At 40.7% G+C, this 24,024-nt stretch overlaps 1 protein-coding gene across 1 annotated transcript in view; it reads left to right on the top strand.

The window, feature by feature from the left end:
* The window catches only part of ELOVL2 (ELOVL fatty acid elongase 2), a 54,976-nt gene that overhangs the window by 6,118 nt on the left and 24,834 nt on the right, over positions 1 to 24,024 (top strand). The window contains exon 2 of the mRNA XM_030041684.2: positions 21,198 to 21,261. Within this exon, the coding sequence (XP_029897544.1) occupies positions 21,198 to 21,261 (64 nt within the window). The remainder of the gene's footprint in view (positions 1 to 21,197; positions 21,262 to 24,024) is intronic.

Raw genomic sequence — 24,024 nt, 5'->3', positions numbered from 1 at the left:
GTACACAGTTTAGTTTTTTCAGTGTTTGTCAATAGTCCATGCAATTCCAGGGGGAAAAAACCATGAAGTCTATTTTCATATTTATATGCTTATCAATCTATTATTTAAATCTCTTTACGTACTAAGTAGTTTAATCAATTTGCACTACTGACTGGCTGCTCAAAATTACCCTCCTCCTCAAATTCAGAAGCTTGTCTGGTATGAAAACTATCCAATGCAATGCTTATAGAAACAGCTGTGTCTGTCCTCTCAGCTGTTAGGGTTACCTGCCTTCCTAGAGTAACACCTCAGCGTTACTTCGCTGTTACACCAGAGACTGAACTGTGGCTTAAAATCAGCCCTTCTTACCTAGGAGTACTTTCTTAACCTTGTCTAGACTTCTGAGATGTATCTTTTAATATTGATAGAAGGCTATGCATGAAGCCAGACAAAACCTCTGTCTTTTCAAGTTTATGGAAGAAAAAGAAAAATCGAAAGACATCAGAAAACAAACATCAAAACCCAGTTCAGATTAGTAAAGTGTTTATAGGTTCCTGTCTTCCTCCCACCTTCTACTGCTGCTGAAAGCAGAAGTGAGAGATATCTTCTAACCTACCAGTATGGAGGTGGCTTTGATTTCAGCAGTTACCATCACTCTCCAAATACTAGACACCTTATTTCATATGAGTTACTTAAGAAAACCAAATCTCCCCAAAATCAGGTCCTTCCATTGAAAAAGATATTAGAAGACTCTGGATCCACCCTCAAAAGCACCCTTGGAAATTTTGCCTCTTCAAATACTGAAGCTACTGACTTTATCTGGAAGCTTGATGAGCAAGAGCCATGAGAAGGTAGCACTGAATCAGTCCATCCCCAAAACCAGACAAGTATATCACGTCTCTAGTCTTATGGCATTCTCTCCAATTTCCAGAGCTCTTTTTTTCTGGCAGAAGGTTAGTTACATATCCTAGGATTTTTTTTAATTTTTCTGATATGCGTCAAAAGCATCACAGGATGTTCATGCTCCCCTTTGAATACTGAGATACAGCTTGTGATTTCTTGGTGCTAAAACACATTTGAAACTTGGCTCAAAAATAGGTAATTTGTGCAAGGAAATAGAAAAGGCAGCATTTAGCTTTATTCCTCTGCAAAATACCAGTAGCTCTCCATTTCAGTGAAAAGCAATATTGAGAACCTTCTGGTTTTAATGCAGTTATTTCTTCCTTACTGCTAGAGACTTTGTAAGCCTGCATTTTAATAGTATCTTCAAAAAATCTTGAAAGATAAAAGACCACATGAGAGTTATTCTGCTTACAATAACTAAAAGAAAAAGTCAAAAATATTCCCCATAACCTACCCTGGAGGGAAAAGCACTGCTTTTTTCCCCCTTTTACATTTACTAAATTACCAGCATAATTTTATTTCAAATCAGGTATCACTGAAATGTCCCCTCAGGACTACATTTAATACAAATTTTTTCACAAAATAATTTATTTTTCATCAAGCAGGAAGTTATTTCCTTCTGTTTGCCAGACACCTTTAGGAGATGGCAGAATTCAGATCAGAAAGTGTTTTGATGGAAAGGTACAAAGTTAAAAGCCAAGCCAGAGAACAATGTCATGAGGGCGGGTGTAGAAGGGAAGCAACACAGCACTATCCCATTTTTTGCCTCTAGGTGTGTTTTCATGAGTTTAAAGGAGTGTAAGTAGTTCAAAATTCTGGCTCATTACACTTCAGGTTTTGCTGAAACTTGGTACGTGTGCTGCAAGCACTCAAAAATACTCAACAACTTCTGAGCACTCAGTAGGTTAAGGAACATCCTGATGAGCTGAAAACAAGAAACCCATACCAGTCCCCTAGCCTTCAGCAAACTCGGGCGTTCACATGCTCCTGTTTCTTTTACAAAGGTGTCCCCACACCCCTCAGTGCTGCTCCTCCTCCAAATATTAATGGTATTGATAAGACACTGATGCAAATGTGATTCTCAGCAGTTCTCATTGGATGCAATAAGGTGGTTATTTAAGTGAAGAGGATACAATATTGTTAAAGTAATGGTGTCATGTAAATTAACAAAGTACTCACTGTAACATGGGCATCTGTGTTGCAGAAAGCAAAACAAGATCATTAAACACCTATAACACTTCTTTCATCAATCCAGAATTAGAAGAGGTTTGAGAATTTGTTACCTGAAATGATCTTGCACTTGACTCAATAAACTAGTTTGGGATATATTTTGATCAACACTCAGTTGATCAGATCTTCAGGTTAATACTGCAGGTAAATGCATCTAAATTATGAAGGAGAAATGTCATAGTCAGAATGAAGGAAGCATTCAGTTCCATTAGAGCCCTCAAATAACACAGTGCTTATATCTAGCTGGGAAAAGTACCAAAGGACATCTTCAGACATCACCTTTCTTTCTCAGCACCTTCCTAAAAGAAATCATTTCAAATAGGTGGGTTTCTTTAAAACCTATAATACTTGCAATTCTTTTATTTTACTTGCTTACTTAACTCTCACAGCTATCACACATTTGCTCTCTCGCCACATTTACAGATTGCACAGATTTAAACAGAAATGTGTATTTCTTACTACAGGCTGTTTTCCAGGGGAAATTCTCTTGTTGCTGCTTTTTTTCTGTAACGCCTTAACTCTCTATATTTACTAACTAGGTTTACCATCCTTTGCCACTTCTGTCAGACAACACGTTTTGCTATCAAATAATTATTCTGTGTCTGCTAGTTAGTTTTTCTTCCCTTAATACTTTTTTTTTTTTTTGAGGATAGAAGCTTCCCATTTTATCTGTCTTTAAGGATATCTGTAGTGATACTTAAAGCAGCTGCAGGTGCCATCAATGCTACTTCTACCTTGTCCTGTAAAACAAGTGTGTGCATTACATTTACTTCTAAGAAATTTTCATCTCTTCAAATAGTTATTCCCAACAACACACATTTAATGCAAAGTAAGAAGTGATGCTTCTCCTTCTTTGAAACAGTAGTAACACTAAAGACACTTGGACCGTCTCCTTCACTTGTTGGAAACTTGAGCTCATGAGGATATTCATTTTCTGGAAAAAGGTACGTGATCAGTGCCTGTGATGTATATCAGGTCTCAGACAGTTCAAGTTGACCTTGCCAGCAACTCTGTTTTCCTCTTGTCAACTATCTGTCCACTACAGGGCAGCGCTGAACCTCACCGATACTTAACCATCGAGGGAAACAATATTTTTCCACATGATCTCTATCTTTCTAATGGCTGTTTGCTCTAAGAATCAATTAATAATTAATAAGTCCAGATAGGTGCGGCAGTCACTGCGGTGCAGCGTTCTCATATAAACGTGATGTCACATGGAAATTCCCAACTCTGATGACACTTGATTTTACAAGTCAGCTTAGGCTGATCCTATCAGATGATCTTCCCGAATGATGAAGAAAGCTGTGTGAAAAGCCTCTACCAAGAAAGCAGATCTTCTAATGCTGGACATAATCAAGAAAACACAAAATGTATTGCAAGACCAGCATACCCACTGAAGCAGTGAATGTCTCCTAGTTGTGCTTTCTTTCCATAATATTAGATGTTGTGACATGCTCATCCTTTAGAATTTTCCTGGTTTTACTTTTCTTCTTTAAATCAGCAGTTACTTACAAGTGAAATCTAGCATCAAACCGATAAATTAGAAGATAAATGTTTATTAAAACTCATAAGCTTGAAATCTGTTTGATTTTAAGTTTAACGTACAGATTTTAGAAGCAGATATTTTGCCCTAAAATCTCAGGCTTCTTTCCCAGAGTGAATTATAACTACCTAATTGAAAAGCTTCCTATACTGAGTTTTGTACCTGCATTCCTCACAGCAGTTAGACTATTTTGTACGTGGGTAATGACCTCAAAGTAAAATTGAAAGGCTTTGCATGTGTTGGAAGATTAAGCCTGAAACCTTAGAAGCTGGGATCTGGACTCTCTAATCCACAGCAGCATGCTACAAACACCTCCTCCTCTTCCATTCTTTTCCTTCCCCTTTTTCCACTTGCATCCCTATAAATAGTTCAGGAAAGGGTCTGCGCATTTGGGCAGCAACTAGGCAAGAAATGGTATAGCAAACAACTGCAAACCAGGAACAACCCATTTCTGCCCAAACCTATTTCGTGGGCAAATAGTCACGAGCAGACTTCCTTCACACAGACTGTAAGAACAAGAACAAATCTGTAAATTGAGTGTTGTTACTCTTAAGGATGTGGCTAAAGCAGGCTACAACATGACCTATCTTAGCAGTCTCTGAATGGAGAGCAACGGAAAGAAAACACGCACGCACGTTAACCTGCAACACTAAGCTACTTTGCCAGATTTGTTCGTTCCAAGTTTTGAAGAGAAATTAAAATACAAGGGCTCTGCTCCTGGCAGTGGATCTGGTGAGCCTGGCCAAGCGGACCATTGTGCCCATGTGGAGCTTTGCTGGTCTTTTCAGCAGCCAGCACAACATCTACCCATACCTGGTGGGTTATCATTACGCAATGAACACACCCCCTTGTAAATCTCCTGCTTCTTCCAGGTCCATTCCCACGTGGCAAGGGAATGGGAATATGTCCTGGTTTACACCTTGTATAATTCAATAATTTGAGCAGGTTACACAGGATATATATCAGGGTAGATTTGGATGCATTGTGCCTTTGGGAAGGTAGGTAGCTCAGTTCAATTAAATGTTTACAGGTACAATTTTCCACAAAGGCGATACAGCTGGGCAGAATTCATCTCAGTAGCTTTACATGAAGATTAAATAACACATTCAGTAGCAGGTTTGGGAAACAAAGCAAACACACAGGCATTATTATAGATATGTTTTTGTGGGTTTTAATCCCACATTGTTCCTTTCTGGGTTTTCTGACTTTACAGAAATCAATAATAATCTTAATTTACACATATTCTTTTTAGATATAATTCTAGCTTTACTGTGGCAGTGAAAGCGTGACTAACTTCTACCGCACGTAAGTTTGTGAAAACAAGAACTTAGTGTTTTAGCTCAGTAAAAATGCAGGATGGAGGGACTTCAGTTTGGGCGATCTATGCTGAAGAAGTTACTACAAAAGCCAAGCAAGGATGTGAACACGCCTGATCCTGTTCCAGCTGTGCCAGTAAATGAGATTACCACTCCCAGCCACACAGCACCATCCCTCTGCTGCAGGTCACTATCCTGCACAGCTCCTCACTGGACATTGCATAACTTCATTTACTCAGGGTGAGCCCAGTTGCCAAAGAGCTCCTACTTGGATAGTTTTGATTAACCAGAGTCACTTTAACAGGAATAGGTGGCAGTTGTACAACCAGCACTGGCAAGAGGTCTGTGGTGGTGTTCCCAGCCCAAAGGAAGCACAGCTGAGAAGCCAGTGCGCAGCGATTTTCATGTTGCCTGAAATCCAACAGCTCTCTAGCTCTGATTTGGTTTTTGTTTATGCTTATAAGGAGCTCAGTGCAGTTGAATAACTGCATCAGCTGGAGATGGTTTTGCTCATGAGGATGAAAGTATTTTCAGGACCACTGTTTTTTCTGAAAAACTAAGGTATCCTATGCTATAATTGTCTATTTGCTCCTAGAAGTTTTTATACTTAAAATATTCTTCTGTACACAATTCAGTAGCTATGGCAATTTTAAAATACTTTAGGAGCATGAGATTAATAGTAGTGAGCTTCAGAAATTCATAATACATTGACTATAAATACAGAACACAGTTAAGTGATGCAAACAAAACGTGCTGCATTTTGTTTATTTTCTTATGTACAGTACCTTTAGCATTATATATATTAGAAACCTATTTTATCACCTCCATCCTGACTAGGTGAATTGGTTATTGGTTTGGTTTGAACACAAGTATTAATTCCATATATGTACAAAGCTGTCAGTTTTGCCAACAGCTCTCAATCTTTCTTTTTTGTTACATGCTTCACAGGCTGTATTCAATCTTCTAGACTGTTGTTCTTAGGAAAAGTGTGTCTATAAAGGGAATTAGCATTGCAGGAAAAAGTCTTAATTAATGAATTAGTTAATAGTAGATATTTTACAAGTTAAGTTTGTGACTTAGAGTTTTCTGAAGGGCTGCTGACAATTGTCTGTCAAAGAGTAGAAGATATAAAGAAAAAACCCTAAGGCTTTATTTTAATTTTTTGTATGTTTATATTTTAATATTTTATTTTTATTTAATTTATTGTATTTTAAAGAGAGAACCCCACAGCCCTACTTTTACATCAGCCCAGAGCAGCTAGAAATGCTACCCACCGAGTTTCCAAATACTCCTGTCTTGTCGTCCCCCCACCACCCCCAGCAGGCGAGTGCCCTGCCACACTAGTCCGAGCCTTTTAAGAAACTCAGGCAAAACCATTCAGCCAGGGAGAGCCCCGATCAGGGAACACATTTTAGAAAATCCTTTTTGATCCTCCCTGCCTGTAACAGGAGGGGCAGGCAGTCCCTTGCACATTAATCCCCGCCGTGGGGACATAGTGTTACGTTGCAGACATCTGGGACGGCAACCAAGAAATCTACTTCTTCGGCATAGAGTACCCTTTGTCTTACTGCACCGCCAGGATTGTGGGAAAACCAGAGCTCTTGCTTTTGGGGTTGGGTTTTTTTAAACATTCATTGTCCAACAAGCCACGCAATCCTGTGCAGAGGCCTAGGATCTTCTATTCATCTTAGATCTTGAAGTCTGCTACAGTAGAAAATTAAGAGATTTTCACAGTACTAGAAAGGATATGTTGTCTGTTTGTCTCTATTGCTTTCTCCAGAAGGATGTCCAAACGTGTACGCCAAGTACAAAATAAAGCCCTGCATGCATTATACTAACTTACGAAATCGGCTTCTCAGCAGCAACAAAATCTGTCTACAAATAGCGAGGAAAACAAAATTATCAAGATATGGCATACTGAGAAAACTGAGCTGCCTTGTAAACTTGCTGCTGTAATTCTCCCCTACCATTTCATTTGCTCCCTATCCCCATCTTGTTTATTCATTGCATGGGTCTAAACTTAGGATGCAAGCCTTTTGCTGCAAAAACTGTGTAGTTGCAGATATGGCATATGTTGGGCAGATGCTGTATACCCAGGCGTGCCTTTGGGGAATATTCTGTTCCAAAATGAAATAACCTGGTAAATTCAAAGCCTTAAAAGGATAATTACCATCCCTTCCTCTGGTAGAATTATTTTCCCATGCTTCTCAAAGTGCAGCTGGCTGTCTTGCTCTTATAAAATGAGAAGTGATACGCTGCCTCTTCATTATGTAGTTTGGTTAGGCATGCTTTACCAAGTCCAGTTGTTAGGGCACAGGTATGTTAAGCTGTGCAGGCTTTTGTATTGCTGATGTAAAATTAATTCTGACACTGCTCTGTCTTCCCAACACCTTGTGAAGTCAAGAAGAGCTGAACAGACCATTAAGGAAGCAACCGCAAGAGAATTAATCTCCCTCTCAAAAAAAAAAAAACAAACAAAAAAAAAACCAAACCCAAAAAAACCACCAAAACCACACCACCTCATTGGGGTTCTTCACTTGTAACTTAAGGACCTTGCTGCTCCAAAGGAAACTTTCTCTTATTCAAGCCAGGACCAGTTCCCAAGGATTGTTGCTTTGCCTGAGAAAGTGATTTATTCACTCAGGCTACTGGAAGGAGGCAGAATTTTTTATCTACCCTTTCATTTTTGACTAATTTCCTTTTTGTTTATTCCCTTGCAGTCATACAGTCTTGTCACATTGTCACTGACGGGAATTATGCTCTGTCTCAGGTCATACTGTCATTTTAAATCTGACTGTTAGAGCAAAGGAAAAATGAGGTCAATAATTTCTACCATTTTCTTGGGAACTGACAGGCTACATCTGAGGTCTCCCTAGAGAAATCTTCTTTAATTACAAGTTAAGCTGATGTTCCCCTGTGTAGCAGGTAGAATTGAGCAGGATTACTTTTAAAAGGATTGCAGTGATCTGCTTTGGTGACAGTTTCATTTTGAAATTCTGATAACAAGCAAGAGGATGGATTATAAAGATACGGTTCTTGGGAGCGTACACGACTGACACATACTGCAAATTGGGCCACAGCAGCTACCCTTCTTTTCCGCTCTTCTTTTAAGGCTAGCAAAGTTCTATTTTGAGCACTATGATTGCCGTGTATTATTTTAGCGATTACTTAATATGATTGTAAAGAACAGAGCAAAAAAAGTTCGGAAATCGTAGAAGGGAAATCCTGCAAGCAGTGATTCCAGAAAGGGAATTTTTCATCCTGGAGAGAGTATAACACTCAGTCTTTTACAAGATAAAACAATGAAAAATGTGTAACAGGCTGAATGCTTTCAAGTATTTAAATTATGAATAGATTTTGGGAAACCAAGTAAATATTAATGGGTTCTTAAATCACTTTCATTCTAACCCATGCAATTGTAGTGCAGAAGCCTTCCAAATTCCTTTTCCTCATACTCGTAAAAAAACCCGAACAGCTAATTTTGTAAAAACAATTTATCTCACAATGATGTATGATCTGACAGTAATAGCACGGCTGGTAAAATAAGACTTACCTTATTTTATGCGAGATATTAATATTTTCTATGGTTCCTAACAGGTTGCCTAGTCCAGAAACAAAGACTGATGTCTGAAATAACTCACATACTTAGTGTTTTCATGGAAATTGTTCTGCTTCTTAAGGCTTACTCACCTTTGGTGTTGATGGTGCTTCAACCTGACTGGAGTCCTGACAGAAGCCATTAAGCAGATATTCCTCCACCTAGGTCCTTCTTCCCACGTGCAGGATTAGCGTGCTTACCACTGGGCAGGACTACAAAACAAAGTGAAAAGAGACCTCTTGTTAAACAAAACTAAAAATCCTAAAGCAGAAGGAGCCTAAATATTAGTGCCATTCCTCCAGAAGTGAAAAGCCTGGAGTATGTTGGCTCCTCAGCTGAAAACAGCTCAAACTCCCATTTCCTATGGGAGCACACCAACCATCAACTGATAAAGCTTGAGAGAAGAGTGTTTCTCCACAGTCTCCTGGCCATAAAGGCCTGTCATGCAGAACCGAGGTGCTCACAAAGTGCCTGCTCCTGACGGCAACCCCTGAAGCCAGGCAATCTGGTTTCAGGAGTTTTACACCAAGTAAAACACTGCACAACTCACTCTGCATACGTAACCGCGCTAAAGCAATACGTGCTGGGTTTTGGTTTTTCTTAATGTGTGATTATAAATTTAGCAGTACAAGGCAGAACTTGCTATTCTACTTCACTACAGCTAGAACCTAGCATTTTCAGAGAGACATAAGAACTATGATTGTTTGTGAAGCCTTATAGTATTGACAGTTAAAACCCTGTCTTTTGGAGGGGGAAGAAAAAAAAAAAGCAGGGTATTTTTTGTTAATTAGGAAGAGAGAATTAAAACACACACACAAAGCTTTTATATGACAATTTTTTTTTTAGAAAGGTGAATGTTAGGAAAGCCCAAAATAAATTTAATTTTTTTCCTTTCATTGCATTTGGTTATCATCTATTGCATTTCCCCAAACCACCTTATGTGCAAGAACACCTCATCATTCCATAAGCTTTTGTTTTAGAGAAGCGTTGCTGCAGCAGCAAGGGTTGCCTATAGATTCTCACCGGTAAAAACCAAGAAACAAAGTCAGCACTGAGGGTGGGTATTGCAGCTAGAGATAAGGATGAGATGGATTGCAGCTGACACAGGGCGTGCATCTGCACTGTGGTTATGACTGCAAGCAGGATGGAGTGCAGGTGTGTTGTCTAAAAGACCAAGCATAGCTGGTCTCCTTGGGTCAGTCTCCCAGGTGCGCGCCCCGTTCCGCTCCTGGACCAACTGCTGCAGGCAGGGAAGCCAAGCCCGAGAGGTGTTTTCATTCCTGCTCCATCAGAGGAGATTCCCAGAAAGCTGGGAACCAAGAGTTCTCTGTACAGAAATCAAAGGTGTTGAACCTCTGAGAGAAACATGCACTGAACTTATTTTTGGTACGTCACGCGATCTTTCTCTTACCATTCAGCACATTAACCTGGAGCTTGTGGTTGTTGCTGTGTTTCAAATTCTCCCGTCAGAGGGAATGCTGTAGCTGCACAGCTCTGCACGTGTACTTTATGAATATTTTTGCCCACTATGACTGACTTAAGCATGGCTGGAAACTGGTCCAAGATGCAGGAGGGAGATGGGGATACATGCTGCTTCTCCCATCACTAAGCCCTCTTCTGCTCCTAGCATCCCCATCTGCTCATTCATATTAAACTCAGCGATGAAGGTGCATCACTACAAACAGCAAATTGCGTCAGGCACCCATTTCAGTCCACATGAAGAAAGGGAGCAAGCTCACCAAAGGGCTCTGCTTCCTCAGCGTGAGGGGGTACGAGTGCCACGTGGGCAGCACGGCAAAGGCTCTGCCTTCAGTAGGCCACCGTTTCTCTTAATGCTCTCTGTGAATAATACTCCGAGAGCCATAAGATGCCCAAGCAGGGGGTTGTTAAGAGAGCCCAGTCCTCTGACTCTTATGCAGGCCACCCAAACTCACAGTCCACAGAGGAGGACATGGAAGTTTCTCAGCCTTCAAGCCTCAAAGTCATCTGCTTCCCTTTCACCAGAAGGAAAGCACTTTTATTTAAAATACTGAAAATAACACAGGAACAGATACTGAAGGATGGGGTTGGCTTTCTGCTACTAGCTGCTTTAGCAGAAAATGGGAATTAACTCAGGGCAGGTCTGTGCCAAGTCCCTTTCTGGCCTTACTCTTTTCTGTGGAAGCATCTAGATCTGCCCATGGGAACTGTTGGTTTGAGACTCTCTGCTGTTTCTCCACCCTGGGCAATGAGGAGGGACGTTTCTCAGGCCCACAGTTCCTATTGCTTTAATATTCCAGTCTGGTTTGTGGATGGAAACACCCGCAAAAAGTACCATCAGCATAAGTGGAACTGCATAAAGGTGACATTATTCAGAGATATACAGAGACCACAGGGAAACTTGGTTTAGGTACGCATTTCCTGACAGACCACTTTCTAACTCCTCAAAGAACAGAGGTATATTATCAACTGGAAAGATTTCTGCTGAACTGTTGCAATCAACTCTGGCAGGGCAGAGACTGTTTTAATATCAAGTATGAGCTTGAGGTTACATGAAATAATGAAAAAAACTGATAGAGGAGAAAAGGCACTCTGAAATCCTGTTCCTGAACATTCAGGGAGCAGCTGGTGGGTGAAACTAATTGAAGAGCCTCACCCTTCTTTGCAACAGAGCACATTTAGGACCTCCTTTCTGCCTGTACCCCAAGGAAAAAGTCGAAGGTTTCAAGACTGCCACTGCTTAAATGTGTAGTGGCCACACCTCTAAGCCATTAGGCCCCAGAGAAGCCCTCTCCCCTCAGAGGGATGTGCAAATACCTTCCAAAGACCTCAGCATACTGGGACTCCCAGGCAAGCTATGAAAAGCAGCACGCAGAACTCCACTCTCCTTGCTATCACGCGGCATAAGGATAAGCAGAGATCTGATGGAGAGCTGCTTTTCCCTAGAAAATTAACCTGAGAATCAGTAGTCTACACAGTGTCACCGCAGGTACTATGCAGGGTGCCTTTGTAACCCAGCAATGCCCCCCAAAAAACACTAGCGGGAGAAAAGAAGGGGTAGGAGAGGTTCCTTGTACAGCAGATCCCCAACACCAGTCCTTGCAGTCTGCTACAGAGCACAGGCGTGCTGAGGGTGCAATTTTACAATATGGGATGACATACTATTGTCCTTATTTTCAAACACTAACAGGCACAAGTGCTGCAGCCCAGACTGGAGTGAGGAATCTATTCTATGAATCCTTTACATTGGTGTCACAGAAAGATTCCTGTTCATTTTAGATTTTTCTGCAAGCCCAGGCCTAATAAAGACAGCTTGCAGTAAGGGTAATGAACAAAATACTAACCAGTTTGGTTTCTTTTTTTGTTGTTTTTTAACCTGACCGTAACTGCAGGATGGAAGCAGCAGTTTCAGTGATGCTTTTGTTTCTAGAGTTAAAGCAGAATGGCTTTGAAAATAAAAATAGAGCAAATGGCTAACATTAAGTCAAAGCAAACCAAGAAAAAACCCAACAGACTAGCATTTATGCTTTAACGTGCCATTTTTTTGGATTCCTTTTCAAAACTGCAGTTTAAATCTGACACATATCAGCGTCACAACACTAGATTTTTGCTTGGTTGAAGCACATATGCTAGGAAACTACTGAGCCCTACAAAACTGCTGGCGAAGTGGGGGTGGATGTGAAGGGAGAACTGGATGCTGCACAGGGCTGTTTGTTGGCTTTATTGCTTCAAACACTCAACTTCTTTTTCAAGGTACCTATGCCCAAAATTTATAACCCAGCTGCCACATGATGTTGGAGGCTCCTAAATTCTCTAGGTGTTGCGTGTTTCCAGTAGTAACAGCACCTGTATTTCTGTATATAACTATACTGGTCGAGGCTCCTAAACCCTGGGAGCATTCTCGAGCCATGCCTTCCTTGCCCTCCCTCCCCTGCAGGACATGGTTTTCTAAGCCTGGATTTGAGATTGCCACATATAGACCAAAACGAGGTACTTGTGATGCTGCCAAGTCCACTACCTTATCATTCCCATTAATTCAATGCACACAGCCCTCACCTATTGTATGGGAGGCCAAGCTTCAAACTGCTCTTCTACCTAACTTCAACTCATATCACATCTTTTTATGACTTCCCTAACCACTTGGGCTGGCACATCCTCCTAAATGTCTGAGCATCGTCAGCCATCACCAGCATGAAAGAAAGGTGAAAAATTGGAACTGAAGTCATTCATCTCAATATCCGGATTCTAGTCCCTGCTCAGACATATACTGAAGTATTTCTTGGGGAGACAAGAACTGCAGTAGAAATGAAGAAAAATAAATTCCAGAGTCAACTGCTAGTCTAAGGCTCTGGGCAGATGGAGACTACAGGCTGAAAGCCTGCTGACAGATTAGACAGAGGGCAGGTGTGAACACCAATATCACAGGAGCATCTGGCACACTGGCTGCTGCTTGTACACAGGTACCACTTTCCTATCTTGGCTGCAAGAGGAAAGACTTGTATATGTACCCAGCTCCAGAAACAGTTACTGGCTTGAAGTTGCAAGCAGAGGGAGGCAGCCAGCTGCTTAGTTACAACCCTCCAGAAAGGGAACTCCTGTAGCCTCACCAAGGCCATCTGTCCGCACAGCGTGGGGAGCCAGGTCCCCGGGTTTTCTGCCTTGCGTAGGGAGCTTGAACATCTCACGTGGGGCCACGGAGCTCATCAAGACGCCTCAGCGTCATGCAACACAACACTACACCCCAGCAGTCTTTGAAGATTTAACTCTTCTTTGCAAGATATGTTCGAGAACTAAAAATTAAGATGAAATTGAAGAAATTCAGTTTGCCTGTGTAAGTAACATATTTCAGCATGCTCCTGGTAACTTAGGCAAGTCAAACGTTCTGCTCCAGGGTTAGTACAGATATTGCTGGCAGCCTACCCCTTTCCTGTAGGCATTGCTAAACCACATGGTGAATTTCTCTGAATAGCAGTAAAATAAGAGAACCTTTAGACACAAGTGCCCGCACTTCAAAATTGCAAGAACATAAGACAGAGGAGAAACTATATATTTCAGGAAAAAAAGTCTTATCTGTTCTTCAAAGTCAAGCCCCTTAGCCCAAATGCAGTAACTGCTGAAGATAAAACCTCTGGCTACCTTTAGCTGTGTCTTTCCATACTTACCAAACTTTACATCCTTCCATTCATTTTTCATATCAGAAATTGTTAGCCGGTCTTCTTATCAAGGAAGCCACTGAAAAGAGCATTTTCTTGCAGGTAGTGTGACCTGAGCAGCTACTGAGGTGAAATCTGTGAGCCTCTCTTTTCTTTATAGCTACCTTCCCCTTATCTTTTCCCCCTCAGTAACACCATCATCAACTCAGCTTTCTCTGCAGTGACTAAATCAGCACAGGAGAAGGTGTTCAGCACTTTTGGCTGTAATCACTGTTCAAACAGCTGCTCTCAATCCCCTCTAGAGAAAACCAGCCTATTTGATGAATCAGCTCCCCCACTGGCTTACTCTGTCAGATAACAGGCAGGCCTGCAAGCTACCAGCTTTGCACAGGATGCCAACCTGCAGTCACTAATTTCCACATACATACAAAAATAACCCTCAGCTGCAAAGATACTGCCCTTTTTGTCACCAAAGTGCTGAAATTGGTAACATCAACTGGAAAATGTCCAGACATTTGCGTGTATGCATGCAAGCTTTAGCAGTGGAATGGAGCATATATTGCATAGTATGAGAAAACAATAGGAAGAAAATATAATCTGGTTGAAAAACATTGAAAATCAAATAAATTGTTTTCAGACCAGACATGGCTCTTACTGAAACCTTTTAGAAATACTGTGTGTTTCTCAACTGTAAGTAGGGCTATTCTTTGTTACCTTCAAAGCTGTTCTTGAAGTCTTTTAAATAATTTACTAACCAGAATAACATCTTTCTCTCCTGGAGTGCTTACAGTTTATTGTGAAAGCTTTTAGAAGAAAAGAAATAGAGAAATATATGCAGAGCATTCATTTTTTATTTCCTGTGCTGAAGCTGGAACAGCCTTCTTTTGATTTTTCTCCACCATACTGATTTTTTCAAACAGAGATTTTTGCATTAAATTAAAATGTATTGTACAACTTGCATTTCCAAAACAAAGATACAGATCTCTCTTCTCTTGGAACTCATAACTGTATCTCTCGATGGAGTCATCAGTGTTCTTTCTATTAGCTATTCTTGTTTATCTTCCGCAAAATAGGAGCATTACCAAACATTGTTCACATATTATATGGGCACCTCACTGGACCCAGACCACTAGCAGAACTTCCCTTGCTGCAGTACTGCTTAGCTTCGGTCACTTCTGTCACACCAAATTACTTGCCTTCTTAGGACAGATCTAGTTACAAAAGTCTGCCAGCTTCGCAATGCTGCTCATTAGAAAGGAATCGGGCACTGAGATTGCTACGCTAGCAAAAACATCCGAAGTGGATGCATTGGACGTTGGCAAAAGAGCCCTTTAGTCAGCCCAGTTTACCACAGTCAGAGGGCTGTGCTTCTACTGGGAGCTCTGGCAATATAGCTGTGCTAATTAAAGCTGTGTAATGTAGCCAGCCCCTAATCTTGGTCAGCCATCGGACTTGAAAGAATGTCCCAGAACATGGGATGCAGAAATTACCATATCAAATAAGGAGTCCAGTTTCTGTTTCTTGAAACGATTAATCTGAAATGCTAAAAAAGAAGATCTGAGATAATATCCCTTCTAGCTAATTTTTTTCCCTCCCTCCCTGTGCGTCCATGGGACGTGGCAGCAGTCTCATCACCCAGCTAGTTGTCTGTTTCTCTCATGAGCTCACTCCAGCATGTTCCTACCCTCAGTGAGTTTATCTAGCAGTGAGTTCCATATACTAATTATAAATTACATAAAGCAACAGTTTATTATCAACTTCTGGATGTCCTGTCTCCCAATTTAATTGAATATCCCCCTTGTTATAGTGACACAATACATAGCAACCTCTGGCTCACCTTTCTGCCTTCAGCTTCGTCTTTCTCTGCTGTTTGTGTATAATAATCCCCAAAGAAGTGCTTTCTTTGCGGATTGTTATACACGTTTCCCCTACAGATATAACACACAAATCATAGAAGATAAAGATGACAAAAACCTAAAAGGTAGTCTGAAACAATCTGTGATGAAGAATTGTCCCCCACTGTATGTCTTTGTTCCAGATTAATTTTAATTAATCCAAGCAATAAAAAGCTAAATAATTTATTTTATAAGCAGTTACGTCACGGTCCTGAGATTTAACCTTGACTTCCCTTTGCTTCATTTCATCCCCTACTTCAGCTATTCTGGAGCCAACACTACAGTCTTCCAAAACTTCTTTAATATTTGAATATTCAAATATGCGCAGGCATCTAAAATTAGTTTCTTTAAACATGCTGATAAATTCAGATTAATTCCAGTACTGCTCAGTCACTGACTGTTTACGGAGCAGAAGTCTTCAGGGAATTAAGCAAAAGTTGCCATCTAGATAATAAAAATCACCATACTGTTAATATATGTATTTTCCATCATGGTTGTTTCAAATATCACATTTGCTTCCAGGAGATGTACCGAAGAGCAGAGGCTGCACGCACTTCTGGTTTTTGTTTGAAGCCTGAAATGAGATCTCTTTTTCTACAGAGTATTATAGTTTCTGTATAGCTGTGCAAGAACAAGCAACAAATTATATTGGATTTTTGAGATACTGAATGACATTCCAGGCTTTTGCATGAAAAAAACCCCCACTAATACAAAAGGTTTCCAGATAGCATAAGTAAGATTGAATGCAGTTTATTCATCTGTAGGAAGTTTATTTCAGAAAGCCATTTAAAATGTGCATAATCAAACAAAAAGCCTCACAAACATACATCATCATGTATGCCTATATTTAATAACTGCCTTTTATTTGTCTTTTAATCACAGTTATTGTCTGTAACAGTACTTTATGCACATGAAGAACATTTTGAATATGAGTTCCTCATCCCAGCTCAGAAAAGACTGGTATTGCTGTCTCTGAAATTCAAGGAGCCTTTAATTTTAGAATATCCATCCTTAGACTAACCATGGGTTATGGAGAACCCATGCCTGTGGGCAAATTCTCCTTCTGAAGGGTTTGTGACTGCAGCCACTAGGACCTAGGCCTTTCGGTGGGCTCCCTAGCCTGTTGGTGGTCATTCTTATTCCCAAAGAATCAAACAAGTTACTTTGGCTGTAAACTCCTTGTTTCTAGACTGCAGTATTAATTTGCCAAAGTAGTATTTGGGAGATTTTTTAAGATTGTCACTGGGAACAATAGCTGACAGGGACAAGTCCATCCACTTGCTTCTGTAAAAGAAAGAAGTTTTTTCATGTTTATACTGGATCCAGGTAGCCTGGTTTATATAGCTATATAAAGAGAAATTTAAATCACTTGTGGCAATGTTTTCAGTGGGCAGTAGATAATGCCTAAAGACAGATCATTGGTGTTTTGAGAAATCAAAGGTATTTTGTTTAGATAGCATGTACATAATTTTGGCATAGCTTATATTACTTTTACTAAAACTATTAGGAAACCAGTAGACATTAGTCTCTCAGTGAAAACCAACACTAGCAAAGCTGTATACTCATAGAATGAGAAGTGGGGTTTTTTTCCCATACCTGCTGACTTTGAAATAGTGTTTTAAGTGCAATCAGCATGAAAAAAGTAATTCACATGTGCGCACCGTGCTACTTATTCACTTATTACTATTTCTGTTACAAAAATATTGCAACTCATTAGAGACCTCTATGTTGCTTTATCATCATTAGCTTTATGCCCTCTCCTCATCTTTCCATTTGGGTGATTTGATTTGCTCAGATAACCTAATGTCTTTTTCGTAGGTGTAGGTATACAAATCTTCCACAAATCTGTCTGAAATTCTGCCAAACTGCTAGCATTGCCAATACCCAGAGCAGTGTCCTGTACAACAGAAGGAAAACCATGAAATACACGTTAATCTTTAGCCTTGTAACTCAAATACCTTCACTGATAAAGGCTATTATAGTGATTAGGCAGAGAAAAGTGAGCAGTCTGAGCATGTGGTTTTGTTCAGGCTGTTTTTATTTGCTTTTCTTTAGAAAAGAGCAAGACATTCACATCTAATCTGCCTAGAGGCACTATTAAGGACATGTTCTAAAACCCAGAAATATGGTATGGTCTCTTGTAGCAGTGTTGACAGGAAGGTGACAAGATCAGTCACACAAAACGACCTGCCTGTTTTAAAGAATTTTTTTTTCCAAACATTAGTACTAGTATTAGGTATATAAACAAATGTATTGTCTTTAACAACCTTGTAAAGCTATATCTTGTAAATTTCTATTTTTGTTCCTGTAAACTAAGATAAGCTGTAAAAAAGCTAAAAGGGAGGTAAATGCTGGGACAATTCTTAAGTATATTTGTTTCTTCTGCTGCACCTCCTAGAAAAATTTCTACACTCAAATTACCTATGAAAGCAAACCAGGCACTGAATTGATCTAGTGCTAATTAAGATAGACTGGAACAGGGCTAGGAGCTGATAAAAGTCCCCACTGTGTCATTTAAGCACATTCATAAGGAGGTGGGTTTAACTTTAGGCTGGCTCATCTACTCAGCATGCTGTCTGCTCATCTTAGCCAGGTGTAAGAGGTCAACTGTCACAAGTTGGATCAATGAAAACAGTAACCTATGCAAAAAGCAATCTTGCTATATTTTGCAGACGACACCAAGTTGGGCGGGAGGGTTGATCTGCTCGAGGGTAGGAAGGCTCTACAGAGGGACCTGGACAGGCTGGATCGATGGGCCGAGGCCAATTGTATGAGGTTCAACAAGGCCAAGTGCCGGGTCCTGCCCTTGGGTCACAACAACCCCATATAACGCTGCGGGCTTGGGGAAGAGGGTCTGGAAAGCTGCCCGGTGGAAAAGGACCTGGGGGTGCTGGTCGACAGCCGGCTGGATATGAGCCGGCAGTGTGCCCAGGGGGCCAAGAAGGCCGACGGCATCCTGGCCGGTATCAGAAATAGTGTGGCCAGCAGGAGCAGGGAGGTGATTGTCCCCCTGTACTGGGCACTGGTGAGGCTGCACCTCGAGTCCTGTGTTCAGTTTTGGGCCCCTCACTGCAGGAAGGACGTGGAGGTGCTGGAGCGTGTCCAGAGAAGGGAACCGAGCTGGTGAGGGGTCTAGAGAACAAGTCTCATGAGGAGCGGCTGAGGGAGCTGGGGTGGTTTACCCTGGAGAAGAGGAGGCCGAGGGGAGACCTTATCGCTCTCTGCAACTACCTGCAAGGAGGTTGTAGTGAGGTGGGGATTGGGCTCTTCTCCCAAGTAACAAGCAATAGGACAAGAGGAAATGGCCTCAAGTTGCGCCAGGGGAAGTTTAGATTGGATATTAGGAAAAATTTCTTCACCGAAAGAAGGTGGTACAGGCTGCCCAGGGAAGTGGTTGAGTCACCATCCCTGGGGGTATTTAAAAGACATGTAGATGTGATACCTGGGGACATGATTTTGTGGTCAACTTAGCAGTGCTAGGTTAACGGTTGGACTCAATGATCTAAAGGTCTTTTCCAACTTCAATGATTCTATGATTCTATTTTTTTTTTTAAGTCTTCATTCTGCTCTTTCTCCTTAATAATTATTCTACAACTCTAATTCTGCCATCTAACTGTTAGAAGAATTCAGTCCCTAATTTCCATTTCAACGCAGCCGAGAGTACATTTATCTACAGTATTTTAATATAAAAGGAATATCATGGTTTATTATTTTGTTCTTGACACGTAAGATTTGTTTATATAATGTAAGCATGAAAGCAAGTAGCTTTGCATGCTCTTTCCTACAAGTCACTTGAATCCATTAAAGTATTTTTTCCAAAGCAGTCCATTAAGTCTAACAACAAAACCATCAAGCACAGGAGTAGCTCTGTTTCAAATTAATGCAGCAAGTGGGCATATCACAGACAAACAGCAGTGTGGCATTCCCCAAATGGCAGTACCTTCATCATGAAATAATAGCAGAAAAATTACATAGCTTAAGGATGTAAAAATGGAAGCAGAACTTCTGCACAGGTCCCACACCTGGAAACAGAGCAACCTCCTATGACAGAAGACATCCTTAGGCTGCTGAGGAAAATGTCTGAAATTGAGAAAACACATTTCTCCAGGGGTAGTAGTCGGAACCCTTTCCTGAAAGCTAGTTTAATTTCCTCAATGCTGCAAAGTATGAGAAATCTTTTTGTATCGTGAATCGTTAGCTTCATGTTCTCCTCTTTCAGAGCAAGTCCTTTATTTTTTTGTTTTAAAAAAAACACATATAGTTTTAGTTTTGGGGGTTTTGTTGGGTTTTTCTTTAAGATAAGATGAACACAGCAGCATCTTGCAGAGACAGACCTTTACAGCCTGGGATGCTGCAAAACCTCTTGCTGCCACGTATTCACACAAAACCCGTCCACTTTGAACATCCTAAGGACCAAAATGCAAGAGGGGAAGAAACACAAGGGGCTTGGGAGTGCCAGGAGCTTCTGCCTGCCCAGACCGCAATCCAGCCACAGCAGGGGAATGCAGAGGCCAGGGCCGGGGAGCAAACGTGGTTCTTCACGAAGCAGATCTGCTGATGGTGACTGCAGCCCAGGCTGGTGTGGAGATCTCTGGCATTCAAAGGCACACACAGCCCTTGGCAGCTCTCGCCCTATGGAGATGCTCAGCATCGCTCTGTGTCTTTCTCCTCAGCTTGGCTGCATTTGCTCAGTGCTGAAATTAATTCATCAAACACAGCAGGGTTGTGTTGGAAGGAGCAGAGGAAGAACCTGGCTGACCTCAGGCTCGTAGCAAAGAGTTGTTCGGGCACTGGTATGCAGGAAGCCACTGCCCAGAACTGGAGTCTGAGAAGAAGTATTTTGGAGAGGCCACCGCATCCGACAGAGGGAAGGACTGTGCCTATCATGGCTTACCTCCCAGCTCGGTCACAGACCCAAACTTGCTAGGCCTGCCAGCTTAGCAGCTTCATTGACTAAAACCTCAAAACACGATGCCTCTGTAGCATAGCCCTCCTCTTCCTCTCTCCCTACGTAGTCTGAACTTCATTACAAGAGGTCTGTGTTCTCCTGCAGACTTTTTTTTTTTAGGAACTCAGTGCCCGATTTAGAGAAATCTCAGTTGGGTGACCCCAAAGGTTTCCTTTATAAAGCATCGAGATATTCAGCTGATGCACTGCCACTAGGCTAGTTGCAACCGGGCAGCTTTGTGAAGCTTACCAAAGGAAGCGCCAGCTCTTCTCTGCAAAAAAATTTATTTCAGTTGAGGAAACATAGCAAAAACAAACAAAAAAGCATCTTTATTAGGTGTCGTTTTCACTCTATCACAGACAGGTTTGCTGTGATACTTGTTCTTTTTAATTTGTAAAACCTTAATTTCCCTTCCTAAAGAGTTCTGTTTTGGGCAGTTTCCAGTAACGAGGCCTCTATTGTTATCTAGACCACAATCTGCCCTAAATTAATTTTTAAAGAGGTTTGGCTTTTTTCAGTAGACACGATGTTGTGTACTTTGGAAATACTTTAGCATGACATGCTCTTTGCCGGTTTGCTGGTTTTTTTTAAATTGTATTCTCTATGTGAGCCATAAGATAATGTTTGTCACGTATCCTTTTTATATTTTTTAGGAGCACCTGAAAGCTTTTGACCGGGAAGTAAATGCATTTGTGGACTATATGTTTGGACCTCGAGGTAAGCTGCTCCACTTTTAGCCTTTTTAGGAAATAATACCTATCCAGATTACTACTCAAAAATATTTTAATAAATAGAAGCAGTCAAAATCTTCTATCTGAATAATTTCTCATTGAAAAATGTGGACTAGGCAGAATCACAGTATTTGCAGGAACATACCATTATTGTAGGAAATCTATCACTGCACTGCATTTATAGAAAGCCAATACATTTTTCAAATTAAAACCAATCACAGATTACACTTAAGGTGAAAGAAGAAGTGAAACTGAATTACCTTTTTTTCTGAAACTTAAAAAAAGTCACTAGATTTGACAGTCCTTTGTTTCTGAGAATATCAAAGGATTTCAGTTTTATATCCTAATGTAGGTTAAAAAAAATTGAAAGCTGGGGTTTTTCTGAAAGTGGAAGATCTGCTTTGAGGCTGATTCTCATTCATAATCCAGTTATTGATTGGTCCAGCTATCTATCAGCCTAATTCGGAAGGATGTTCAGAGCAAAAGCAGGAAAGGGATTTTAGCACCATGCAGGATCACATCCAAAATTTCAGTGAAGCTGGGTGGGAGAACAGATGCATCTTTCTACTTCCTACTTTTGCTTTCTAAAACACTTTGGACAAGAATAACTGGAATAACTGTAGTTTGGAGGTGTCTCATAATTTATTAAGACTGAAACAAAGTAATAGTAAAAAAAACCAACCTGAAATAGGACCACAGAAATAAAGAGAAAGGCTACGGCAAGTTGAGGATGGACCGTCAAAGTCAGGGTAAGAGAGCCAAGCAATGAGAGGAAAGGGATAAGACAGAAGTTTAGACAGCAGACAGTCTTCAGAGAAAGTCCCTGTAAGGCCATTTTTCTGCTGCTAGGGCTGGGCTTAAACATTCAACTTCAGGAACAGCCTTGCAAACTTTTCCCCGTGGTTAAATCCAGAACTGCTGCCCATGTGGATGGACGTATGCTTATGTATTCTCATTTTGTTACAATAATGTTCTCCAGGTCCCAGAAACAGTCCTTGCTAATTAGGAGGACAAGGGAAAGCAAGCTGTAGCATTCTTAAAACCAAGAAATTCTCATTTTTCTTAGCTGGCTAGCTGGCTGGCCACAAAATCTTATCCATCATCTCTGCAGTAGATGTGAAGCATGAAAGAAAGATTTCTGGTGAAGAAAAACTGAACAGCTTGGGAACAGCAGTAGAAGTGATTAAAACAGAAATGGCTTCTACAATAGTACATTTTAATATTAACAAAGAAATGTGATCACAAGCATAAAAGTACTTTTTCTGGTTGGTTTGTTTGTTTGGTTGTTTTTTTCAAATGGACATGATGTTCTCCTTCATTCCTCTTTCTTTGTTGGTCCAGAACAAATTGTTTGAAGGAATGAACTGTAATTAATCCAATGCAGAATACCACACAGATCCCTCTGGGCTTTTAGAAAGCACTTTAGTTAAACAAGTATTATTTGTATTATTTGCCAAGTACATCACCATCTCTCTCCAGACAGCAATACTGAAGATAGCATTTGTTTGTCCATACCTCTGCACTACAATCTTTAATTTAACTGATGGTATAATGACACAGTATCATACATTTAGTGAATAACATAGCTTGCTCCAATGTGTTTATACACATAAATAATTCACAATAAACTGCAACCATTTTTAAATTGAATAGAACGATCCCACAAATGAAAATCTAATCAATTCTTGAGAGCTTCCCCAAAAGTCTAAAACCAGCAATCCATTCCCCTTCTTTCTCTCCACCAATTTTCATCCACAGTGCACACTTCATTCAGCAGCAAGATGATATCCTTAAAAGGATAGATAACAGTGCTCTTATAAAAATCAATCCCATATTTATGGGTTATATTTTAGGTAGTAACTCCTGAAGTACTGGTATTACTATACTGGTTTTAGTCGTCATTACCAAATGTGGCTGAGAGCACAAGAGACCGACAGCCACGCACTAGTTCCTGGAGGCAACCTCTGCTCACATTGGGAGTACCAGCTTAACACCAGCTGCAGTACTGCACTACTAGAATAAGGGATATACTATCAAAGATCTGAATTTGATCTATATATAGGCATACTTTGTGCCTTCGTTCACTGGTGTCAGCTGGACTTTGTACCTCAATGTTTGCTTTTGAACTAGCAGACCAAGTCCTTTGAATCAGGGAATAGAAGCCATATAAATGCCCATTGGTTGCAACTCTTAATAAGAAGTGGTCTTACAATTTGGTGTTGGTGCATATTATTCTAGGTAGATTATCTAGGACCAAGGCAAAATGAGAAACAGTAAAATAGCTATATTCTTCTGTAAGAGAGCATTTTTCCAGGGTCACCAGAGTATTGTTTGGTGTTACACAAAATTAAGGAATATTGAATTGCAGGAGCTTAATCTAGTTAATTGGTTGCTTATTGTATGCAAAAGAAACAGAGTTGGTCAAGAATAGATATATTTTAATAAAGTTACAATAAAGAAATAAGCATTCCTCCTCGCCTCAATTGACTATGAACAGTAGCAAGGCATTGGTACAAAACCATCTACCCTCTGCACTTAAGAAGGTCTGAATCTACTCAGACGCCAACTGGCCAAAGCTACACAGAAACCCAAATCAAAATGTTTCTAAACCTCACTGATAAAAGCCTGATACCTTTAAAGAGCCTGGGAGGCCTGCCAGTCATTTCAAAGGAGCCAAGATTTCACCCCAAGGGTCTGGCACATCGTGGCCAGTGACTGTAAATGAGCTTATTCACGGAGCAATCAGAGC

The sequence above is a fragment of the Aquila chrysaetos genome, chromosome 18 (assembly GCF_900496995.4).
Source record: "Aquila chrysaetos chrysaetos chromosome 18, bAquChr1.4, whole genome shotgun sequence".
Lineage (NCBI taxonomy): Eukaryota > Metazoa > Chordata > Aves > Accipitriformes > Accipitridae > Aquila > Aquila chrysaetos.
Note: the sequence above shows the minus strand (reverse complement) of the source record. Positions and strands in the feature narration are given on the sequence as shown.